Raw genomic sequence first — 23,690 nt, forward strand, 5'->3', positions numbered from 1 at the left:
TATGCATGACATCAGTCAATGTACTTGCACAGGGTACTCAGTAGCCATTAATGTTAATAATGAAATATGAAAAATATTATTATTAATAAAGAAATATTAAAAAATATTAAATTATTATTAACATAACAAATATGAAAATATGAAAATTGTATCGTCATCATCATCATCATCATCATCATCATTCAGCATCATTGGCAGTGTTGAATTCTTAACAAAGTTCGCCCGCCTCAACTAAAGTACTCTTCCCAAAGTTCGCCCGCCTCAACTAAAGTAATCTTCCCAAAGTTCGTCCGCCTCAACTAAAGTACTCTTCCTTTATAATAACTATATTATAAAGGAAGAGTACTTTAGTTGAGGCGGGCGAACTTTGGGAAGAGTACTTTAGTTGAATCGGGCGAACTTTGGAAAGAGTACTTTAGTTGAGGCGGGCGAACTTTGTTAAGAATTCAACACTGCCAATGATGCTGAATGATGATGATGATGATGATGATGATGACGATGATTACAATTTTCATATTTTCATATCTGTTTTTATTAATAATAATTTTTAATATTTCTTTATTAACATTAATGGCTACTGAGTACCCTGTGCAGTGAGATATCTGCGTGAACGGACGCACGGACGCACGCACGGACGCACGCACGGGCTGTGTCCGCGGGGGACTAACTAGAAGACTATTTCATAAATAGTCAATATGTATGCACTCAATATGTATGACCAACTGAATGTTTTATTTCCACAGAGATGTCAAAGTTAATCAATATTTTCGGAATACCCAATCATCGACTAGGAATTGACCTGAAAAAAATACTCTGTGTTATCTTGTTTTTTTAAATTTTGTATATGCTTATGATATCTTTTATTCTTAACATTGTAAATCGGTAAAAAATATCGACACACTTCAAAACACAGAACACTGATTTGAGATCTGATGGTTAATGCAGTGGGACATAATATGAAATACATGGCAAAAGTTCATAATATAATAGTATCTGTATATCAAACATTGCTTACAAGTTACCATAGATATTTGATGATTTTCTCTGAACCCTTTCGGTTTCGTTCGATACTTCTGACGCTGGAGGACTAGAAAAACTTTACAGATAGCCCAGGTTATTACCTGTTATGTAAAGCGCCCCCACACAGTGGTATTTTTAAATTCGAAACAATTGAGATTAATTAAACCAATTAAACCGAAACTACTCCTCGGAGTTTGATTGAAATAATGAGAAAAACAGGGCTTAAAGAGGGGGTCCGTCGGAACTGCGCTCACAAGTCGTATGGGACACGACCAATGTTAACACTGCATTTAATGCATTGATGAAAGTTAAAATATGCTTGTCATAATGTACATCGTAAAATTTAAATGTTGCCGCTATGTTCACGTGATGCATCAAGATAACCTTAATAAACTGAATTGTTTGCATATAAAAAAAAGAAATTCGCACAGATGCAGCTCCGACGACCACCTCTCTTTAAAGTACTGGTACAATAACACGTGACTAAAATCTTTCATAACATCCACACAAGTCATTGATCATGACCGTCTATTAATTGGATGTGTGACATTGCTCTCCCCGTAGACAAGATCGCGTTTCTACTCTATAAATTATACAAGCCTCAATTGTGATGAATGTCAAGTTGAAGTAGCGTTCGATCAGACTGCATTGATCTGCAAAATCTGGAGTCAACAGTGTGTACGTGGGCACAATAAAATGCTCATTGTAACGAGGCAAGACTTTAATGTACAGGGTCGATAGCAGTATGCCAAACAAACACTCCAGGCACCATCCAATGAATGTCGATAGATGGCGACTGTTTTCTGTGTGGAAGTTATGATTGCAGACATATGCGTAAATTACAATGTCGAACATAAGAACATAAATAGAAATATTGTACTTAAGTTGTGACAAAAATTGATTAAATTAAACGATTAGGAAAGTTACAACGGAACACCATCAACAGGAGCTTGCTATGAAAATGTGTCGTATGAGAAATAATATTGAATGAAACATTTGAAACGACAGAAACAACAATTTCGGAGATCATGCTTAAAGTGACAGAAGAGAGATAAGTCAAGAGAAAAAAATATCTTGTTCATCGGATTTTTTGGACCAAGATTCAGGAGCGGCGAGCGATTTTTTTATTTTTTGTTAGGCCAAAGGTAACTGCGGTCACTCGGACTTTTTTGCCGGGATGTAGACAAGGCAAAATAATCTTTTCATATTGTAGGCTAACCAGAAATATCTCAGACAAGATACACTGGTATTGGTTATTGAATTCAACACTATATTTCTCAACAAAGATATAGGGAATTTCATATACAGTCGGTGTTCGAGAAAACCCGACGAAGTGTAGAGCGCCACCAGCGGCGGTACTTAAGTATTTGCAATGCAGAATTAGAAGTATGAATTTGCCGAAATCAAAAAAATTCCAAATCGGGCAAAAGCGGCGATTGGGATGAACAATTTTTTTTTCTGGCCTATAGCAGGTAATTTTGATGTATCGTTTGATGTATACTTCCAGATTTCAAACTTAGAAAGCCGCAGTACACGATTGGAACAAATTTGGGATAATTGAGTATTAGTGTAGTAATGTTGGTCTAATCTGCAAATCTAAGCTCATCTTTTATGGATAATTTGTAATGTTACAACTTTCAACTATAGGGCACCTAACACTTTTGATAAACTTGAACAATTAAGAAGATCAAATTCTCACAAATTAGTTCCAATCGTGTTGCAGGTAAAATCTACTCTTGAAGTTTTTGTGAAAAGTCTGACAAGGCATACAGAACAATGGTGTTTGCACATTCCATCATAAAGGTTTTTGAGTTTTACAAGGCAGCAAGCCTTAGGAAGATCAACTGACCAGAGCGACTCAGAAATCCCATCGACAGATTATCGCAAATTACTAGTTGCATGAGATATAAAAACAGGACATATAAGGAGTGTCGTGATATCTGTGCTATTTGAATAAAAGAATTAAATTACAGAAAAATGTAGATATTTTTGTAACACAACCAACGAATTTTGAGTGGGAAAAATTGAGAGAGAGAGAGAGAGAGAGAGAGAGAGAGAGAGAGAGAGAGAGAGAGAGAGAGAGAGAGAGAGAGAGAGAGAGAGAGAGAGAGAGAGAGAGACAGACAGACAGACAGACAGACAGACAGACAGACAGACAGACAGATAGAGACAGACAGACAGACAGACAGAGATAGAGACAAAGACAGAGAGATGACTCTATGTTTTAGATGCATTCCGATGACGACAGTGTGGAAGTAGCGCGAGTTTTTTTAAATGTCTAATAACCCACGATCCTTCTATAAACGGGCCGTGATTCAAAGCGTGTATTGTTTTATTCTTGGTTGAAGTCTAGCAAATTGAATATTTAACAATAAATCAAAACCGACAGATTTTTCTATCTTTTCCTTAAAAACAAGACTGTGACTGTATGATTTTCCGAAAGAGAAAATTGAATTAAATATGTTTTAGACCAATTATTTCCTTCTGGTTTTGGTTTCTTAATGTACATTGTCGCCCAAAAAGGTAGATAAGGTCCAAAACAACTATCACAGCAACGACGATAGCTAATATTGTAGTTATGGTCAGGTATGGCACCTGTCGGCGAACCTCTTCCGATATTCCTCGTTTTCCTTGAAGCAGTGGGGGCGCTATGGATGTCGAGTGCCTTGCTGATATTGAAACCGTCAGGTCAAAAGTGGTTTCTGGCAGAGTTGTTTGCAGATGAAAAAATTCTATCCATGTCGTTGGAGGCGTTGTCGTTCTCGCTACAGTCGTACGGATCGTTGTTGTTGTTCGAATGCTCGTCATTGCCATAGTTTTTTGAACAGTCGTCGAAGACGTCGGTGTTCTGGGATTGGTCGTTGGTGGCGTTGTTGTAGCTGGGGAAGTTGTCTCCGGTAGCCTCATCATGGACGTAGTTGCTTCCATTAATGTAGGAAGTCGTGTTCTAGTGAGCGCAGGAGCCTTCGCACCTAATATCGGGATCAAAAATGTCTCTCTTAAATATGTTAGAGGGCGAGAAGCTTTCAATTTTGATTACCTTTTCACTATTTTTGTTTTTCTTGTTCTTTTCGATCCCCGAAGCATGTTGAGATACACAGTATTCAGCTTGACAAATTAGCCGGTACAAATGTAAACTACATTGTTATTGTAAGAAGGTGAATTCCGGTCAAGACTAAAGCTCATGTGTAAGTAATAATACATCGCATTCTATAGGTGTAGCCGCTGTGTTGACAAACTAAATACTCGGCGTTTCAACATATATACTATGTGAAGTAAAACAGGAACGTTCAATTGAAATGCAAAACAAAAATAGCGAAGAAGTCATAAAAAAGTTATAGCTAATGGCCCTGTAAGGCTTGCATTACATTATCACACATACAACGGTTAACATAACTGGTCCACAAGTCAATTTACGTTTTGATGTTCTGACACATCGCCTCGGCTAGAAGCCAGAGCAAAGGGGCATATTATAAAGACACTAATCACAGAAAGGCCCACATGGAAGAGTTCAGTGTGAGAGAGATGAGCAGGGGTCGAAATGAAGGTAAGATTATAAGTTGAATCGCATGTGAATCGCGTTGCTGATCAAAGGTGTGAGAAGCAGACTGTAATATTCACGTATGTATGTATGTATGTATGTATGTATGTATGTATGTATGTATGTATGTATGTATGTATGTATGTATGTATTGTTATGTAGGTCATCCCCCCCCCACACACACACTCATCATGACCTGAGTTCAATTAGTCTAGAACATTCTCAAGGTCACTGCCCTTAATGACCGCACAACCTTGAATTCAATTAGTCATGTTTGGAATGTTCTGGAAATTTAGTTTGCTGTGTAAGAGAGATAATTTTAGAACAATAATTAGCATGTCAATAAAAGTTCTAGATTGTCCTTATATGCCCTTATGTAAGCACATGTGTATAAAAAGGGACGTGCACAGCTTCCAGTCAGACATTTGGGATTGTGTCTCTTGTGTGTTACTACAAGTCTTTGGAAACTCCAGCAGTAGTCATTCTCAAGACTTTTCAAGACCTTCGCTGCCAACGCTGGATTTATACTGTGGACTTTGTGCAACTTCAAGCCTGCAAGCCAAAGGATTGTTCATTCATCCGACAGATTGTTACAACTCTGAGACTGGAGCTTTGCCGTCCCAGCTGAGATAAGTAGTATGTACACTTTTTAAAGCTTGTACTCTATCCCTGACTTAGCAATTAGTTTTATTTTCGTAATAAATTTTGTTTAAATGTTAACTGCTGAGTTCACCCTTCTGTTAGTTTTCTCTGCACGTAACAGTATGTATGTGTGTATGTATGTATGTATGTATGTATGTATGTATGTATGTATGTATGTATGTATGTATGTATGTATGTATGTATGTATGTATGTATGTGTGTGTACACACACACACGACAACACACCTACACACATATAAATTATATATATATATATATATATATATATATATATATATATATATATACCAAAGTATACTTGCAAGATGCATGAAACATAAGTTATAGATATTATTACTTTGTAACATAAGTATAACTTTATAACTAGTGTTATAGTTGATTATTAAATAGTGTTTCACCATACAAAATACCATGCTTTGATACTGATGGCCTCAATTGAAAACATAAACATACCTGGAAATTTGCAGACATATCCGTTTTGGACATCGCAGTTGATGCTATCCCATCGGGAATCCTCGTTTCCTCGCATAACCGCACAATCTGACCCGCTCTCTTTTTCACTCTGCCAATTGGTGTAACCCGTTTCCCCCAGGGTGGTGTTGTCGACCCACGTGTAGATACCGTCTCCGACCGAGTCCCGGAAACCGAGCCAGTAAGCGTTGTCATCGTCCATAATGCTTTTCAGGAACGCCTCGTCCGTGAGTTTGCGTATTATCGGCAAATCGCCGAATCGCTGGTAGCGTTTGCAGTCGTTTCTTGCGTCCTCGTACGTTTTGTGATCGTCTGCGAAAACTGCATAGCAATCTCCTTCGTATATTTGTTGGTTAGTTGTACAATCTGAAAAAGTAAGTATTCTTTATTTGTACTTTTTTGAAAGGATATTTATTTCGTTTTGCTCCTGGTCTTACCCTATTTGGGTTTTGCATATTTAATTTGGCTTGGTACTTTTATCGTTACAGCTCGATAAAATAATGTTTTTCTTGTACATATACTTTTGTCCATTGTACTTTTGTTCTTTCATTTCATCAGATTTTAACCATGATGACTCAGCAACAAATAAACTGCTAAACCTAAAATGGATGAGCGGATGTTTTTTTCCGTAAGTTTATATCCTTTTAAGACCGGCTTGCGACTCTGAACAAAACGGCTTCCCGTACAATACATGGGATGTCGTCACTCTACCATCAGCTACACATTAACAGTATTGATTTACAAGGCGCGCGTGTTGATATACTTTTAAGCGGGGGTCTTTTGTAAGCTTCATTTAGGACTGGTAACGGTCACAAGAAAAAGAACAGCGAAAATGGCTCAATTTACTATTCTACACAAAGGTATATTGGTAAAAATCGATCGGCCATTCAATTTAAACGTATCCATTTAAAGAAATGTTGCGATTATTAAAATTGCTCTTGCAAAGTATACATTATCTTATTTTATCATTGAAGGCTAGGTAGCTTAGGAGCATTATTCCTCACCGCCCCTTTCAATTTTTGCCCACTTTGTGATTGTTTTCACCCCGCATAAGCCTCAAATTGGACGTAAGTACCTTGCAATGATATTTCCTAGATACCTAATTAATGCGCGTGTTTCCCTAGTAACATGTGTGTAAGTAAAGTTGTTGAAAACATAGACACAGGCAAAGAGCTGTTGACATAAGCCTTTAGGTAAAAACTTAAGGGGTTTTTCTTGGGACCTTACTGGCCAGTACTCTATTCCCAACGCTTATCCTCACTCTCAGGAATACTTAAGTTACTTGTAATAGATAAGAATTGCTATTCGTATTTAGAAATTGTCGCTCTTTCCGAAAAAAATTTTGTCTGTCTCACGATAGAAACTTCGCAATGACTGTCAATTCAATGCGACAAAATTACAAGATAAATTACCCGTTCGTAGAATACAAATTGTTTGTCACCTCTGTTGTTAAACCGAGAGAATTCGAGGAATAATTTTGTTAGTTGTTTGACTTACTGAGACTTTCCCCTAACGAACTGTTTCCAATGTAGGGAAACTGGAAGGCCAGTCATGTTGAACAAGTAAGATGAATACAATTGTAATATGCTTCGAGAAACAAAATGCGCCAGGATCAAAATAATGCGGCCAAAGTCATTTTACATTTGGGATGCTTAGATAAACAAGACTGAGCTTTTCTTTCCAAAACATCTCAAAGTCTCAAAATCGCAGAATCCGATTCTTCTCAAGGAAGCGAAATCTATTAATTTGACCGATTAGTTTTTGGTAATGTCAAGGATGTGTTCAAGATACCATGTATACATCATACAAGTTTTCTAAATATTAGTTTAAGTACCGCTATTTCATTCTTTTCTCTTCAAGATATCATGACACCAAGAGTTGTATTCATGTATTCCTCAGATATGCAGTTTTACTGAATACATTGCGTTTGGCAAAAACAATTCTACCTGTGCAAAACTTGTTGTCTTACATGGAAACACCGTTTTTTTTGAAAATGCTGTTTATTAGGAAGCATATCCTCCCTCCTTGGGGCATGTTTTTCTCCTGATGTTGAAGGCAAAATCAGCGACGCTTTTGTGATTGCTAAAATGAATCAGATGTGCAAAATATGCGAACTGGACTGTGAATTTTGTTTACGCATTAGTGGATTTTATAAACATTATGAATTAAACTCGACACTAGATTTCAATAAGTACTTTGTCCCTTACCTTGTCTGTCGTAGGAACTGCTCATACTGCATGCAAAGCCGACAAGCACTAACTCAAAGATGGAGACACGAATAAAACTTCTGTGGACAGTCGCGGTGCACTCCATCGCTGTCGCTTGAAAATTTTGAATAACATATGCACACGGTTTACCGCATTACTTAACGCTGCCATAGTGTTTGAACTGTTCAGCACACAGGACCGCCTGGTGACCTCTTATTCTCAGTGTGTAAACTTAATCAACATGAAGTATCGATGTAGTGCGATATTAAAAGGAAACACGCGGCTACATGATTGTATTAACTTCCCTGGCCTAATATCCTGAAACACGATCAAGCTATGACCCACGAGAAAAGGTTAAAGGTCATGACGTACTAACCGGCTATTACTATGGTAACTGCAGTTTGGCTAGAACTCGTCCATGAAATATCCCTTTATATTTAAGACCTTGGTGTCGGTGTCGGAAATTTTCACGAGTAACGATATCGTAATATTCTATCTTTGTGCAGTGATGGTTCTTACCTACATGATTATTGTATTGTGCTTTTCTTGTTTAAAACAGCCAATACCATAATTGAAGAATTCTGTTTCATTCGCAGTTTGATGTCAATATGGATATCGACGTGTTACCTCCATTAATATGAACACAGAATTTAAATTATTAGTATAGTGAAATCAAATCAGCGACATTTGAATTGCGAAAACTCATTCAATCTAACACCCTATTGACTTGTGTCTAAGTATCTGAATACTAAGTGTATCAAAGAAGCACAAAGAATTTTCTGAAATCACTAGGTGCAACCACAGAGGAACATAGACAGAGTCGCAACGCCTGCATGCCTTTTGTTCCATGGTCGTCTCGGTAGACTATTGGCTTTTCATATTAAAATGAGCTTCAAAGGTGTTAAACTTTTTGGAGGCTTTGTTTGTTGTTGATAATTACACGGGATTATGCGAAAAATACGACGAGATGGCATCGTACTGCCAGTCGCGTAGCAACCATAATTACTTTGTGAGCTCTCAGGCCAGAAACACTGCTTCACGCCAATCAAAACATAACACGCCAGCAGTTTCATAAACATGTCCTTCCTTGACGCACGTGTAAAAGACGGTATGACTGACCGTAAACCATTGAGTAAAACCAGACAGTATCGATAAAAGACTTTCAAATTTGGTTCAAACACACTCATTATATATTCATAAAAATATGAGAGGAATTTTTAAAACGGTAAAACTCACTTTCCTTAAGCTCAAAACACTCCTGTTTTCGCCAGCACATCAATTCCGCTCAGCACCACACGACAACAACAACACAAACTTTGCCGAACATACTTTCGCTTAACGATTGGCGAAAATCCGAAAATTACCGAAGGATGCATGGTCGGCACTCTTCGAAAAAGAGAGGCGAGAGCAACCTGAGGCGAGGCGAACATGGATGAGTTACGTAACCGCCTCACGCCTTAAACAATACCCGTTGCCACTCTGTCTATGTTCCTCTGTGGTGCAACCCTTTCACTGCTGAGGTTTGGCTTAAAAACCCATTGTCACCTTAATTGCTTTAATCCTCCCAAGAAGTAAAGGTTTGAAGCCTTACTATCGATAATTTCCAAAATCCTCATTATAGCATGGACAGTTTCTCTACTATGATTAGGATAAAATGCGTTTGTTCCATGCTCATCGTCCTTTTCACTTCTTCGCGACCTTGTCTCCGACCCCGCTCCCCGTGAGTGTGTTATGTAAACTTTCTTGCAATTGTGTTTCCAAAGACATGGTTACGTGATGATTAATGCATATCCTAAATGATTCCCAATATCGCATCACCAATACACAATGTGGAGCCGTCGTTTCCCTCGGACTCATAAGTGGAAAGTATTAGTCGCGCCAGCGGCTTACTGACTACGCATGCGCTTATTCATAATATACTATGCGAGTAACCGGAAGTGTACCCTTCTTTCATGGGCGCCGCCATGTTTTTTTTTTGAGTACTCGTAAATTAACAAATACGAAACAAATTACTATGATATAACATGCCTTTTATAAAATATACCTCTTTTATTAGCCAGTAAATCTTATTATACACCTTGTCGCTGATACAAAGTATCGTTGATATAGATAAACGGAGAAAACTGTCGTGCATATGAACGCGGGCATACGCAAAGAATGCTGGGATAGAATTATAGAAGAGCGCCCCCTGTGTCAATAATTAGATTCAAAAATTGCAAGTTTTTAGACGGAACGCTATAGTTTTCAGCTTGCAAGTGGAAGGTGGGCAGTGCGGTTACCATTGCAATGATAATGATTGCATAATACGTCCCTTGTTTAACGCAATAGGCTGTTATCATTGTAAAAATTGCCAATTTTTGTCCAAAATTTTTACACGCTACAGAAAATCTATACCTGCCCTGCTGCAGGGTTTGACGTCGTGTAAGTACGTGAACTGCTTTCATCAGAGGGAAACTGGGCATAGCCATAGTTGTCATATAAACGTTTATGAAGTAACAATTACAGTTTATCATGAATCAATACAAATAACATTGCCAATCTTAACCCCTGGCGCGACACCAAGGGCTGAGCCCTATATAATATTATGTCGAAAGAAACATTTACTGGTACGGAAATTTCAAAGTGGTCAGGGAAATGACGAATGAAAATCTAAACACTTTACAGCTGTCGTAGATGTCAAGGACAAGACATAAATCTCTTTTTACTCGTAACCTTATAATAAATTCGTCCCAACAATTCATATAGACTCCGACTCATCAACATTTGAAATTGTTTCAGGCTCAGACGAAACTTTCCGTTTAGTAGATGACTCAAGATAGGTTGAGATTCCTTGAGATACCTAACGTAGCTTTTAAGTGTTCGTCAAATGAACAACCATCAACATTCCTCGAAAACCGTTTTCTTTAGCCATAAAATCCACTTTTCATTTATTTTCAAGCAGGTACTAAAGGGCATGTCCCATGTGAGATGATATTAAATATGCAGTGAATATTAACGTATGCAAACTACACGTACTGAAAAAAGAATCATGGCTCAAATACAAAGACACGGATTCTTAAACACTGAGACACACCCGTGACATCGGCCGATGTACTACGGTCACAGAGTCAGAGAGAGAGAGAGAGAGAGAGAGAGAGAGAGAGAGAGAGAGAGAGAGAGAGAAGAGAGAGAAAGAGAGAGAGAGAGAGAGAGAGAGAGAGAGAGAGAGAGAGAGAGAAGACAGACAGACAGACAGACAGACAGACAGACAGAGACAGGCAGAAACAGACAGGTAGACAGACAGACGCACAGACTGATAAACCTAAGAGCTTTTATTCAATACTGTGGGACTGGCCAATTATTAAACAAGTTTACTTTCCAGCGAGAGAGACAGACAGACAGACAGAGAGAAAGACAGAGGGACAGGCAGAGACAGAGACAGACCGGTAGATAGACAGACGCACAGACTGACAAGTTATATTCATTACTTTGGGACTGGCTAATTATTAAACAAGTTAACTATCCAGCACTCAATCCATAACACAGATTATATTTTAATATGTATTTTCAGTTGAATTCAAATACCTATCAATGCTGTACGATACTAATAATAACTTTATTCGAATATGCATTGAATCAATGGTTTGAATAGAATGTTATTAAAAATCTTTTTTCCCTCGTGGGAAGAACACATCTGGATTTCTAATGTCAGAAACATCACATATCTGAAACGTTCAAACACAGCGGTGTGATCAATACAACGGGCGATACACTTTCAAATGGCGTGTAAATGTCAACGCTCAAACGGTTGAACTTAAACTAATACATCAATAATTAATTTATAAACGTCCATAGTCAAACAGTAAAAAATCGGCATACAAAATGCCGATTTTTTTGGAAAATGTTATGATATAACGAACGATTTAAAATTGGCCTTAAAGTGACAATAGCTGTAACATTTCGATAAATTTTCATTTTTTTACAGAAAAAGTGCATTTTCTTGATTTACCCTAATACAGATTAAACATGACACATGCATACAAAATATGCAAAGTTATTGTTGACAAATTAATTCTTGTTTCACTATTCCACCTTTCATTATTGTTCACTATTCCACCATGATTGCATCAGACATTACAGCGCATAGATGCTGTGTTGACGTGATTTGCGAAGTAAGACAAGAACTAAGTCTTTGGCTTTACAAACAACGGAAATCACGATGGAAAGTACATCGAAGTTGTGTTGTACACCAGTTGCTCAGAAGGATTTCCAGATATTTATATAGAAAGGTAAGGCTTGGTGATCTGAGCGTCAAAATACCTACTAATGATCAATCCGATATCTTGTTTTCAATGTTATACCACTCCAGGTCATGTGACCTATTGTTCTTGCCATCCATTTATCCCTGAAAACACGACTGACACCTATTGTTCTTATGCAAAATAAGTAATCAGTCATACTTTTATTCATATTTAAATAAGTAATCACCACACTTTAATGAAAGAAAATCATTATCATATCAATAAAAGTGTAGTGATTACTTATTTAAATATGAAAAAAAGTATGACTGATTACTAATTTGCAAGAGAACAATAGGTCAAGTCGAAATGTCTAAAGCATTCACACACATTCAATAACAAAATGAAGACAATTTGTTCAACTGATATGTTATAGCATCACATTTTATAATTCAATTTAAACTTCCTTTGGACCATGCTCAATGTAAGCAACATGATCTGTTGATGAAGACTGTCCATCTTTAGATTCGGCGTCTTCTTGGGTTGGACCAATCTTGTCTGTTTTGTTACATTGTTTTGTCGTAACTTGAGAAACTGGTTTACTTACAGATTCCTCTGATTTAACACTAGGTGGAGGTGGTAGTAATATATTCGACACACGCTTTGTTGTGCAGTAAACCGCGTAAACCGTCATATGATCTGTGACCTGTTTGTTCTTTGATAAGCTGCTCATCGAATCCCTGATGGTACGGAAATGTTGCCGCATTCACCTGAAATTATCAAACAAAAGACATATGTGACAAATATCATGGAAATAAGTACAGCCTTTTTGTAACGTTTGTGGAATAGTCGAAAGAAATTCTGTGATACCGCCGCACACACAACAAATTGTTTTGGTCAATGAATTTAATTTTATAACTTTACAGAATTCGTTTTGTGTATAAATATTTTAGTAAAAGAATAAATTACCTTGCCAGAATATCCAGTGTGCTGGCAGTCTGGCCAAGCCATCTTGCACATTTGCTTTGTGTAAAGACGTATATTTTCTGGCAGGAGAACTTGATTATCCCTTGGCAAGGGTCATCGATAGTACAATCCCGTCCGGTGTTATCATCGCCAAGTACTTTTTTATAAGTTGAAGTACACATCGTGGATTTTATGAGCTCCGTAGTAGCGGCTGCTCTTATAAGGCAGTTTGCCCGTGTAAAATCCACTTTGGTTGTTTTTACATGGCCGTCCATGGAACTCTAGGAAGTCTCTCTGGTCATCAGATCAGACAAGTTGACAAGGTCCATCTTGACCAGTCGAAAACACGAAAATGGTATTGAAAGCCTGATGCATCCACGAGGCAATCACATGCATCTACAGATTGAATTCCTTCTCGCTAGCCAATAGCCAACAAGATAGAGTAAGGCAAGCCATTTTATTTAACCAATCAGACTAAAACAGTTTCCTTCTCCACAGGTGCATTATACCACTCTGTAACCCTTATTCAAATGCAGATTTGCAGTTGACCAGAGCCCTTGTCCTACTTGTCTGGGATAGGTCATTCTCCCCGGACTCGCATGCCAGGTGCATAATGACCTCTGTGAAACTTTCGACGTACAATGGGTCACTCCATTCCATTGTGGGTATTCAAATCAAAAGTAGACGATTTATTGACAGTAATTTTCAAATTTTAGAGAAGATTGGCCTGTTTTTCATGGTATAAGTCGTTAATCGCACCTCGTAGGTGTGCTGTTACAGTTGTAATCACCACACTCATGGTCAGGAACTTGTAAACATCACTCGGCCTTCGGCCTCGTGATGTTTACAAGTTCCTGACCATAAGTGTGGTGATTACAACTGTAACAGCACACCTACTCGTGCAATTAACTATACATATTGCCTCATTGGGCGACAACGAGAAGGTTCAGAGGCACTTTAAGCGTAAATTCTCACAGCAGAGTCAATATGATCAGTTGATTGTTGATCAACATTCGAGAAAATAGATTAGTGAAATTCATGATATGATGGTCGCACGTCACTATCAGATTTGACGGTCCAACACCGTTATCTTGATACATATTAAGCTTTTTATGTACAAGACATGTACTGTAGATGCATTATCTCCAAAAATAAAACTAATGACCCAGTTTTTTAGCTCGGAATATGACGTGGGCTCATTGCAAATGATATTTCGTTGATATTGTTATCAAAAGGCCTCGTTCTCTGAGTTTTCGTCAAATGACTATTTTAAATATTACGAAGTTTAATCTGAGACAACTTTGAAGCTCTAAAATTATCGTCTGCTGTAGTGCATATTATAGACTTGCTCCAAGTCTGGGGCCATATTGCATGTAAATATCAAAACAGAATAAATTGAAATACTGAACTTCAGCAGGCTGTCGCACTAACTGGTAGGCTACTGCGCAGATCGTGGGGTGAACGCCTTGCTTGGCCGGCCAGTAACTCAGCTGCAGAGAAAAGCCAGGCGACTTGGTGGGGGGGGGGGGGTGTCCTACGGATATGTATGTATAAGTGTACGGATAGGTTACCACCTACAACCTTTGATGTTTTTACACTTTTTTGTTTTAAATGTCAATTCTGGTCTCCATTAGAATTCAATTGCAAACGATGATTGAGCCTTTTACAAGAATAGACGCCGGGTTGACAAAATATACTTTATGATGGGTATTTCGACATACTTTGAGGAATATAACAAGGACTTGCAATTGACGTGCAAAAAAAATGAAAAAAAACATCAAAAGTTACAGCTACTGGCTCTTTAACAGCTTTACTCCATGTATTTGTATTTTGAACCTGCACTAGACGTTCCTTGCGGAGCCATACTCTGTGCTTGAACCACCGGTATCGTTAAAAAGTAGAGGGTCTGTTTCTACGTTCTCGTCAGATGTACGTTGTCGTGCCCCGCCGACGACAGCGTTCAGGTCGTCCCTGTTTCCACTTGTGACGTTAACCTGAACGGGTTCCCAATCGTCGGTGATATCCCGTAATACCGTGTTCTTACCGCCATATACCCTGACCTCCTCCTTGAACCCAACACAGGCCATCTCCCAAAAGAACTGGGCGTAATCAAGCCTGTAAAAAAGAAACACAAAAAGAGGTGGCTGCTCTAACCAAAGACAACGCCCCTTATCATGTATTAAGGAGTCTTCGGGGAGGGGGGTCGGGTATTTGGCTACAACATCAACCCAGGAATAAAAACTAATTCTAAGGTGGCGATATTTTTCGAAAAACGAAGTATAGTGACAGGAAATTTAGGGTTCATTGTCTCCCTAAGAGATCGAGAAATGAATCTGGCCAAATTGATAATTGATGCAGTTTTTTTTAAAGTATTGTCTATGACGTCATTTCGTTGAAAGATAATGGCAATAATTTGCGGCGCTAATATTATCACCCCTCTAGCCCTCCCCCTCCGCTACAGAGGTTACTTAGGCAATAAGATCATCTTCAATTCGGAAGTCAGCAAAACACAGTCTTGGCTGTCTTGTTAACAATACAATGAATTTTAGATACCTGGATGAGAACACCTCAGTGTGAATGAAACGCCATACATTTTAAAGACATTTGGTAGACAATTGTTTCTGAATCAGGTCACATGCAAATATGGTTCTTATGATGGTTACTTCACAAGAAATGCTCAAAATTACCTTACAACGACTCAGGATGGACTGACAATTTTATGATAGAGAAGACTGTATTTACGAATTTTGTCTCGAAGATAATTTGATGCCAAATGTACTGGCTTCAAACGAATCAATTTTAACCGAAGAGGTGAAGGCAAATATGTCACGCTGAATAAAATGGTGAAAATTAGAAGTCATGTAAACTGGTGAAGTGGCTCAGCAACGACGTAATTATGCACTATATTAGATTATCGAGCGTGCGAAGAGGACCATTAATTATATAAACGTGACTTGAAATGACGTTGATAGATTTTATATCAGCCTTACATACCAGCGCCTTTGTATAATTATGAAATTATATCACTTACTAGAACAGACAACGTGGGTTTAATTCCTCTTGAACTCAAAAAACCCATCTAGATCAAATAGAGAGGAAGATGTGGCACGTGTGCTTGTCCTCTCTGAAGTTGTGGGACAGCGGGAGAACTGAGACTGTTGGCAGGCAATATCGTAATATGATTGGCCTCTTTAATTAACGAGGTTTTCGCGCAGCGAGTAGAAATAAAAGCCTAGACCGACCAGTATACGAAAACTGAAACACAGTAATATTTGGAACATGTCGTAATCTGCCCTTCGTGATTTTAATATGTCTTCACTCGTCGTCTGTTACTAATTTTTTTACTTAAAAAAATCAACTATTGGGGAATGTCACCGATGGGCAATGCTTAAGATTTATAGGGTCGTACTCCTCGAACTTTGCGAACAGAACGTCTAGTTCAAGTTTGTTTCGTTCTCCCACTATTCAAAGGAAATAAAATTATTTGATAATTAATAAACCTCTTGTGTAGGTTGGTATTGTTTCGAACTCTAGACTCGCAGGGCGCCAAAAAAAAGTCACTGACAGGCCACGTGATAGAAAGACGACCACACGCCGAGAAGGTAAAGACACAAAAAACAAACGAAACTACTAGCTACAGGAAGGATACACTTATGTTCAGCATTTTATATGTATCCCTATTTTAGCTTCATGCAGTCTTTTAACCGAGGAAATTTGATAAATTTAGAATTTTTGCCCCAAGCGCTATTTTGACCCATCATTTTGTACAAATTTAGTTTTGATGTCAGTATTTGGGCAATGTAAACTTTTGCTCTATGAACTTTCCGGGGCTCAGTATTCCGGGCCGTGTACGCCATTTGCATTTTATGAAATGGGTGAAATGTTTTAAAGTGTGTGATAGATATAGTAAAATAGACGGTTTCAACTTCTTGCAATTCTCTCTACGTCGATGCCCCATATTTCCTGTTATTTCGCATAAGTTTACCTGAAAAGGAAAGTTCTATCATGACAATTAATCGACACTTAACGGGCAGCTTTTTGCCACATACCTGAGCGCTATGTGTGCTGTTAGTCCCAGAAGCGTCACAACATTTATTGTATCGCCATTGTTATCGTCGTCGTTGTTCCATTCGGCTGCCGTTTGTAGAATTGTGACCTTCGCAAACTGGAAAAGGTCCGTCAAACTGGCGTAGGAGAAAATGAGAAACGACAGTACTTTGACTCTCATTAAGGGGGCGCCACCAACAGTAGGATATACTCGTACCAAAGGGCCATTTTCGTTTGAGACCACTAAGGGACGGACCATTAGATCTTGGGAGGGGGGGTGGTCAAAAACAGAAAAAAAAAATTTTCAGAGCAGAAAGTTAGGAAAAAAAAAATCTTCAAACTAGTTTGCAAAATAAAAAAAAAATAAATAAGAAGACAAAGGCTTAAAAAAAAAATCTGCAAAAGTCTTTAAAATTTTGAATTTTTTTTAGATTTTACCGACAGAAAGCAACTTTCTGTATTTTTTAGTACATCCTCCCAGCACATTTTTAATTTTAATTTATACATTTAGAGTGACTGTATCCCTTATACTGGAAGTTGTGATTATCTTATCTTTTCAGGACTTTTGTATTCTGATCACTTGAAAATTATGAAATTATAGAGCCTGTTTTCTACTTGTTTCCTGCGTACAAACCAAGCAGGTACACTAGGTAAAACATTGAAACTAGGTATGGTTGTCAAGACAGAAAGTTGTATTTGCCTTTTAAGATCAAGGTAAACAGATGCAGGCCACATCAGTTTCATTTTTTTCACAGCATTTTATTGCAATGATGAATGCAAGAATGGGTGAACAAGTAGAAACACGTCAATAATGATAAAACAACATATCAAGTCATTATGTATTATTTTGCTTTTAAAAAGGCATTTTCAATTCTTTTTTCTCAAAAAACAGCCTCAAAAAACAACAGCAACACATGTTTTAACATTCAACAATACACTACGTAGAATGCCATCTATCCAACAAATCCCGACACAAAAACACACAAAAGGGTTGAACTTTGAAAGTTTCTTGATAGCAAATACTGAATAAATCTGCATGAATAATTGTTTTTGTGTAGCAAATTTCAAAGAAATTGGACAAGCCCTTTCAGAGAATACAGTTTTTTTGACCATGAATGGCATAAATTGCCCTAAAAAGACAAATATTGAAATTTCAACACATCTATACACATCCAATCAATTTGGACATGCTGCTACAGAGAAATAGATGTTTTGATCAAAAAAGGGCAACAATTGCTCTAAAAACACAAATATGCAAATTTAACCATATTATTTAGCTTATTTTAGCTTCTCAGCTTGTCAAAATCAATTGTAAATCATGAGATATGCATGATGTTTGGTGGGGTGAATGTAGGCATTTCACCACGCAGTAGAAAGGGAAGCCAGGAAACCAAAATAGTCAATTTTCAAAACTATAGGAAGCTACTGAGGAGCAAGAAGACCATGTTTCAGAGGAAGATGTGTAATCCGAAAAAAATGTTCCCAAAGTGCCACCAAATAACACCATTTTTTCTCTATTTTCAAAAGCTCCAACAGCAGGAGGGGGGACACCCCCTCCTGACCTCCCCCCGCAAAAATACTCCCCAAGTGCCACCAAATAACGCCATTTTAATCTCCATTTTCAAAAGCTCCAACAGCAGGAGGGGGACACCCCCTCCTGACCACCCCCCCCCCCACAAAAATACTCCCCAAGTGCCACCAAATAACACCATTTTAATCTCCATTTTCAAAAGCTCCAACGGCAGGAGGGGGACACCCCCTCCTGACCACCCCCCACAAAAATACTCCCCAAGTGCCACCAAATAAAACCATTTTAATCTCCATTTTCAAAAGCTCCAACGGCAGGAGGGGGACACCCCCTCCTGACCACCCCCCACAAAAATACTCCCCAAGTGCCACCAAATAACACCATTTTAATCTCAATTTTTCAAAAGCTCCAACGGCAGGAGGGGGGAACCCCCTCCTTACCTCCCCCCGCAAAAAGTGCCACCAAATAACACCATTTTAATCTCTATTTTTCAAAAGCTCCAACGGCAGCAGGGGGACACCCCTCTCCTGACCCCCCCCCCCCCGTGACCGCTTGCGTGGCCGCTTGTGGTGCTTGGCACCACATCTTTGCCCTCTTTATCTTCAGACAGCGACGAACTAAAAAAAATTATAAATCTGAAAATTTACTCTGAAAAAAAAAATTTGCACAGCTAATCTCAATTGGAAAAAAAAAATTTCAGAAATTTACAATAGTAAAAAAAAAATTTTCACAATTTCATTGTGACCACCCCCCCCTCCCAAGGTCTAATGGTCCATCCCTAAAAGGATGTAGAGGAAGATAACTTGCAGCATCAATGTTGCGTTTTCGAAGGCTTCCCATCCTTGACGAGAGAGGGCGTACTTACTAACTAATATCAGCAGGTAGATGAAAACACCGATGAGGATACACAGACGATTCCGGGCCCATGAAAAACGCAAAGCGTCAAAGAGACTGCGAAAAACGGATGTCACCGAGTTGTGAAGTGCAACAGCATACAGGCGTAGCGTACAAAAGACCAAGGCCATCTCTACTAGCACCGCAACAATAGAAAGGATTTCGTAAGCCCTGTAGGCGAAAAACGTCTCAGGGTCGTGCGGAAATAAACATTGGTTGAAGGAATACGTTCCTGTGCATACAATCATGAAAACAGTTGTTGACACAAATACCAGGATTACGATGACCAAGAACGTGACGATGAAGGCATGCCACATGCGCGCTGGATTCATGGCGGATTATTGATGATCAGTTTATGTCAGTGAAGAGTGTTCATTATTCCACAGCCAAGTAATTTTTCGAAGTCCTGGGGAGAGAGAGAGAGAGAGAGAGAGAGAGAGAGACTGTAATCGTTTTGTGATGTGCAAATCAAAAAATTCGACAACTTGAATAGGTTATCAAAATTATGACTATACCACATTTTTTCGAAATGTACAGAGATTTGTGTTTGCTCAGGCAGACTTCTATGAATCGTGTTTGCGCATGATAATACCGTAAATAACTTGAAATTATGGCTTACTTTAATGATTGTAGCGCTACGTTGATATCAATATTAAGTAATCAAGCGCATTTTCATGATCTCCGTGTGGGCCCCATAGTTTTCTCAAAACTAACGATATGATTGCCGTCAAAGTATCATTCTTGTGATATATTTTGCTCGGTCGAAACGTCTGTGTCAAACGTGCCCACTCTCATTTAATCGTGCCATATTCACTGATCGGTCACCTGACAAATCGACATCTGAAGTTTCAGTAATTTGCCGGTTGCAATATTCTAAACGCAATAAAGGATCTTTTACGCGTGATACTTACAAAAATGATATTTTGTCACGGTAAAATGCTGACTTCTTGACCGCAGAAATTGCAGCGAGGGCGTGTGAACGGTAGCTACAATGATCGTGTCAATACCCGCTGTGCCCCAATCTGTTGGCAGGATCAAGTGATGGTAACATGACATGATAGGAAAAAATTCAAGCCGTTGCTGACACTGTTGTCGTGTAAGTATTCACCACAATGAGCAGGATCTGAGACAGGTTTCATTTCCAAACCTCCAAAAATGAATATGCTTTATTGTATCGGAATGCAACGTTTGTCACGTGGTACCGTATACTTAATAGGCTAATCAAGTCTGGTACTCTCCGAGTTTGCCTCGTGATTTCTAACTCATCGTTTTTTAAATCAAGCTGTTGATTTTTGTATGCATGCATGTATGTCTGTATGCCTCACAGTATCTGTCTTCTGTCTGTCTGTCTGTCTGTCTGTCTGTCTGTCTGTATGTATGTATGTATGTATGTCTGTATGTATGTATGTATGTATGTATGTATGTATGTATGTATGTATGTATGTTTGTATGTATGTATGTATGTATGTATGTATGTATGCATGTGTGTATGTGTGTATGTTTGTATGTATGTATGTATGTATGTATGTATGTATGTATGTATGTATGTATGTATGTATAATCTGTCTGTCTGTCTATCTATTCACGTACGTACGTACATATTCATGTTGAGTAGAATATTTGCATATTCTTAAATTGCATGTGAAACAATGTAGAGCATATCATACTTTCAGAATATTACGTGACTGACCGATCATGAACTGTTCGGGTCACGACGCGGTCGCCTGCCAGGCTGTGTCTTGTATTACGCCATGCCCAATAAGTTTATACACAGTCGAGGCTATGTCATGGGCCAAGTGTTTTTAATATGCAACATCAAATCTACCGGTGTCGTTCGAAATAGCCTAACATGCAACATAACATGATTTGGCCCTGACTTTTTGCTAAGGAGCACGAGTAACCAGTAACATAGCATGAACCGTTCAACTTTCCTTGCGAGTAGTGGTACGCGTGACGACGGTCGACTGCTCGTGATGGTTTGCTCGTAAGCTTATCCCATGTTCAAAAACACATCAGTTGCTATTATGACATTTAGAAATCGACATTGTTCGTTTCACACAGCAAAGATTTACAGATCGTGCATGGTCACATCGGCATATCCATCGTGAACTTAAAGTATAATGCGTGGACTACGGACGTTTCGCTGCAGTGTGTACAACTATTGGGTATGAATGCAAATCGTGTGGAAAATGTTGTCAACACAGGAATGAGTACGAATATTGCGCATCTCGCGTGCAATGTATATACCTGTAAAAAGCTCTTACCTTTTTGCAGCATAGTTGATACTGCAAGCAATAACCTGAGCGTGTATTCTCCAAACGTTAGACTCATACAGCGTGATTACCACAATTCTACGTTACTGTGTCCCCTGCCTTGGGTCAACCGAGGTCATGTTTGTTGACTCCTTAATACAGTGAATACTTTCTCATGTGTCACGTGGTCAGTCGCCATTAAACTCGGTTTGATGTTGCTCTCTACAGTTTTATTTTACTTTGTAATGTAGTTTCTTGTTCTTTCCAAAATCATGCGGCGCAATGTCTGATGTTCAACTTGTCAACGCCGGTAAATGTCATAAATATCGTTTTCGACTTCATTTTGGAACAAATCTGAATCCAAATGCCAACACGACAAGCTTATTGTGTAGGTTATTTATGTCAACGTATGTTGTTTTTCCATAGTGTTCAAAATACCTATAACAGAAGATTAGAATGAACTTTATTTTCGACAAAAATAACGAAATTACTGTCTTACAGCATGCAATCGCTCCTCTGTGGTTAATCTTTGTGTGTATTGTGTGATTTTCTATTTCCAATTTTCTGAGGCAAACGAGAGAAAAAATGATCCTTATGAGTTTTCTTTCCAAGATACAATAGAGCAGCGAACTTCGGGCGATTTTTTAAGAACTGGTAATTTTCCTGATTACTTTTATTACATAAAATGCCGACCAAGCACGTGACAAACATTTATTATGGAATAAAATCATTAATGATACAAAATTAATGTCTTAATATAATAATCAGTAATCAACATCAATGAAAATGCGACTTTTCAACAACCAAGGTTTCTGCCTGGTTTTATTGAATTTTATTGAATTTCTATTTTTCGCCAATACAGATCGCATTACATTCATACATACATACATGTGTTGTGTACACAACCAAACAAAAATGAGGGAGCACTATAAACCCGTTTGATTAAGATAGTATACATTTTTCGTGACAACATATAAATTTATGCTTTAGGCATAATTACTCTACCCTTCCTTTACAATAAAAGTTGTTTAACATCGGTGAATTAAGAAATATTATAGCATTCTGCTAGACGGACGTGAAAGAAGCATGATTGTCAGGGACAAGTTGTTCGAAACAAGTGAAATATTTCGTGGCATCAGTGATCACATTGATCGCTTCAACGAGTTCACAAAATATGTCAACGATTTTAACGATTTTAACTGTGAAATGTGGTAACATCTCACGATGCTGTAGGATTTAATAAAAGATTTCCATGCATATGCTTGATTTGTAACACTTAGTAAGATGACAAATTGCAGAATTATCTTACTTAAACAACAACAACAACAACAACAATTTGAATTCTGTCCGCAACGAATTCATACGACGAAGTATCTACTTTCTTATTCATTACTATACACGTGAGGTTGTTTCGCTTCTATCACTCACTGAGTTGTAGTGAGGCACACAATCGCCGTTAATACTGCTGTTTAGCAATAATGGTGTTGCTTCTTCACTTTGGCTGTAACCTTGCCAATCTTCCCATATGTCTTTGAGTAGCTTCTTGTTGCCATGACCATATTCTACTGTCTCTTTGGTACTGAGGGAAGCCATACTCCAAAAGAACTTTGTGAAATCTAGCCTAGAAGATGGAAAAGTAGTATCCATGACATGTACAGCGGTTGAAGGCGCAATAACATGCTTGCATACAAATTTATCATGACAAAACCTATGCTAATTGTGATACCAGGAAACAGTGCAATAGTCTTGCCAGACAATGTGGCAACATGTTCAGGGTTTTCGAATTCAATACCATAACACAAGGGCATATACACGTGTCATTCCCAATCGCACCATCTCGTATTGATGTGATAACATTCGTGGGATGTTTGATTGGTAATTTCT

General features: G+C 38.3%; 1 protein-coding gene across 5 annotated transcripts; it reads right to left on the minus strand.

Moving 5' to 3' along the window:
* Positions 1–578: 578 nt before the first annotated feature.
* LOC139144887 (uncharacterized) lies at positions 579–21,933 on the minus strand. Of its 5 annotated transcripts, none has more exons than XR_011554871.1 (5): positions 21,819–21,933; positions 20,466–20,576; positions 17,135–19,960; positions 5,678–6,061; positions 579–3,992 (listed from the first exon to the last, which is right to left on the minus strand). XR_011554871.1 is itself a non-coding variant. In XM_070715712.1 (5 exons), the coding sequence occupies exons 3-5, from the start codon at positions 19,585–19,587 to the stop codon at positions 14,927–14,929; spliced, it is 471 nt and encodes a 156-aa protein (XP_070571813.1). In that variant the 5' UTR covers positions 19,588–19,960; positions 20,466–20,576; positions 21,819–21,933; the 3' UTR covers positions 12,452–14,926. The 5 variants fall into 5 exon arrangements, 2 of the variants coding, with proteins under 2 accessions (XP_070571813.1, XP_070571812.1); XR_011554869.1 differs by lacking the exons at positions 579–3,992; positions 5,678–6,061 and adding exons at positions 12,452–12,889; positions 13,089–15,200; XM_070715712.1 differs by lacking the exons at positions 579–3,992; positions 5,678–6,061 and adding an exon at positions 12,452–15,200 and having other exon boundaries at positions 17,135–17,269; positions 19,526–19,960.
* Between the last annotated feature and the right edge of the window lie 1,757 nt (positions 21,934–23,690).

The sequence above is a fragment of the Ptychodera flava genome, chromosome 12 (assembly GCF_041260155.1).
Source record: "Ptychodera flava strain L36383 chromosome 12, AS_Pfla_20210202, whole genome shotgun sequence".
NCBI lineage: Eukaryota > Metazoa > Hemichordata > Enteropneusta > Ptychoderidae > Ptychodera > Ptychodera flava.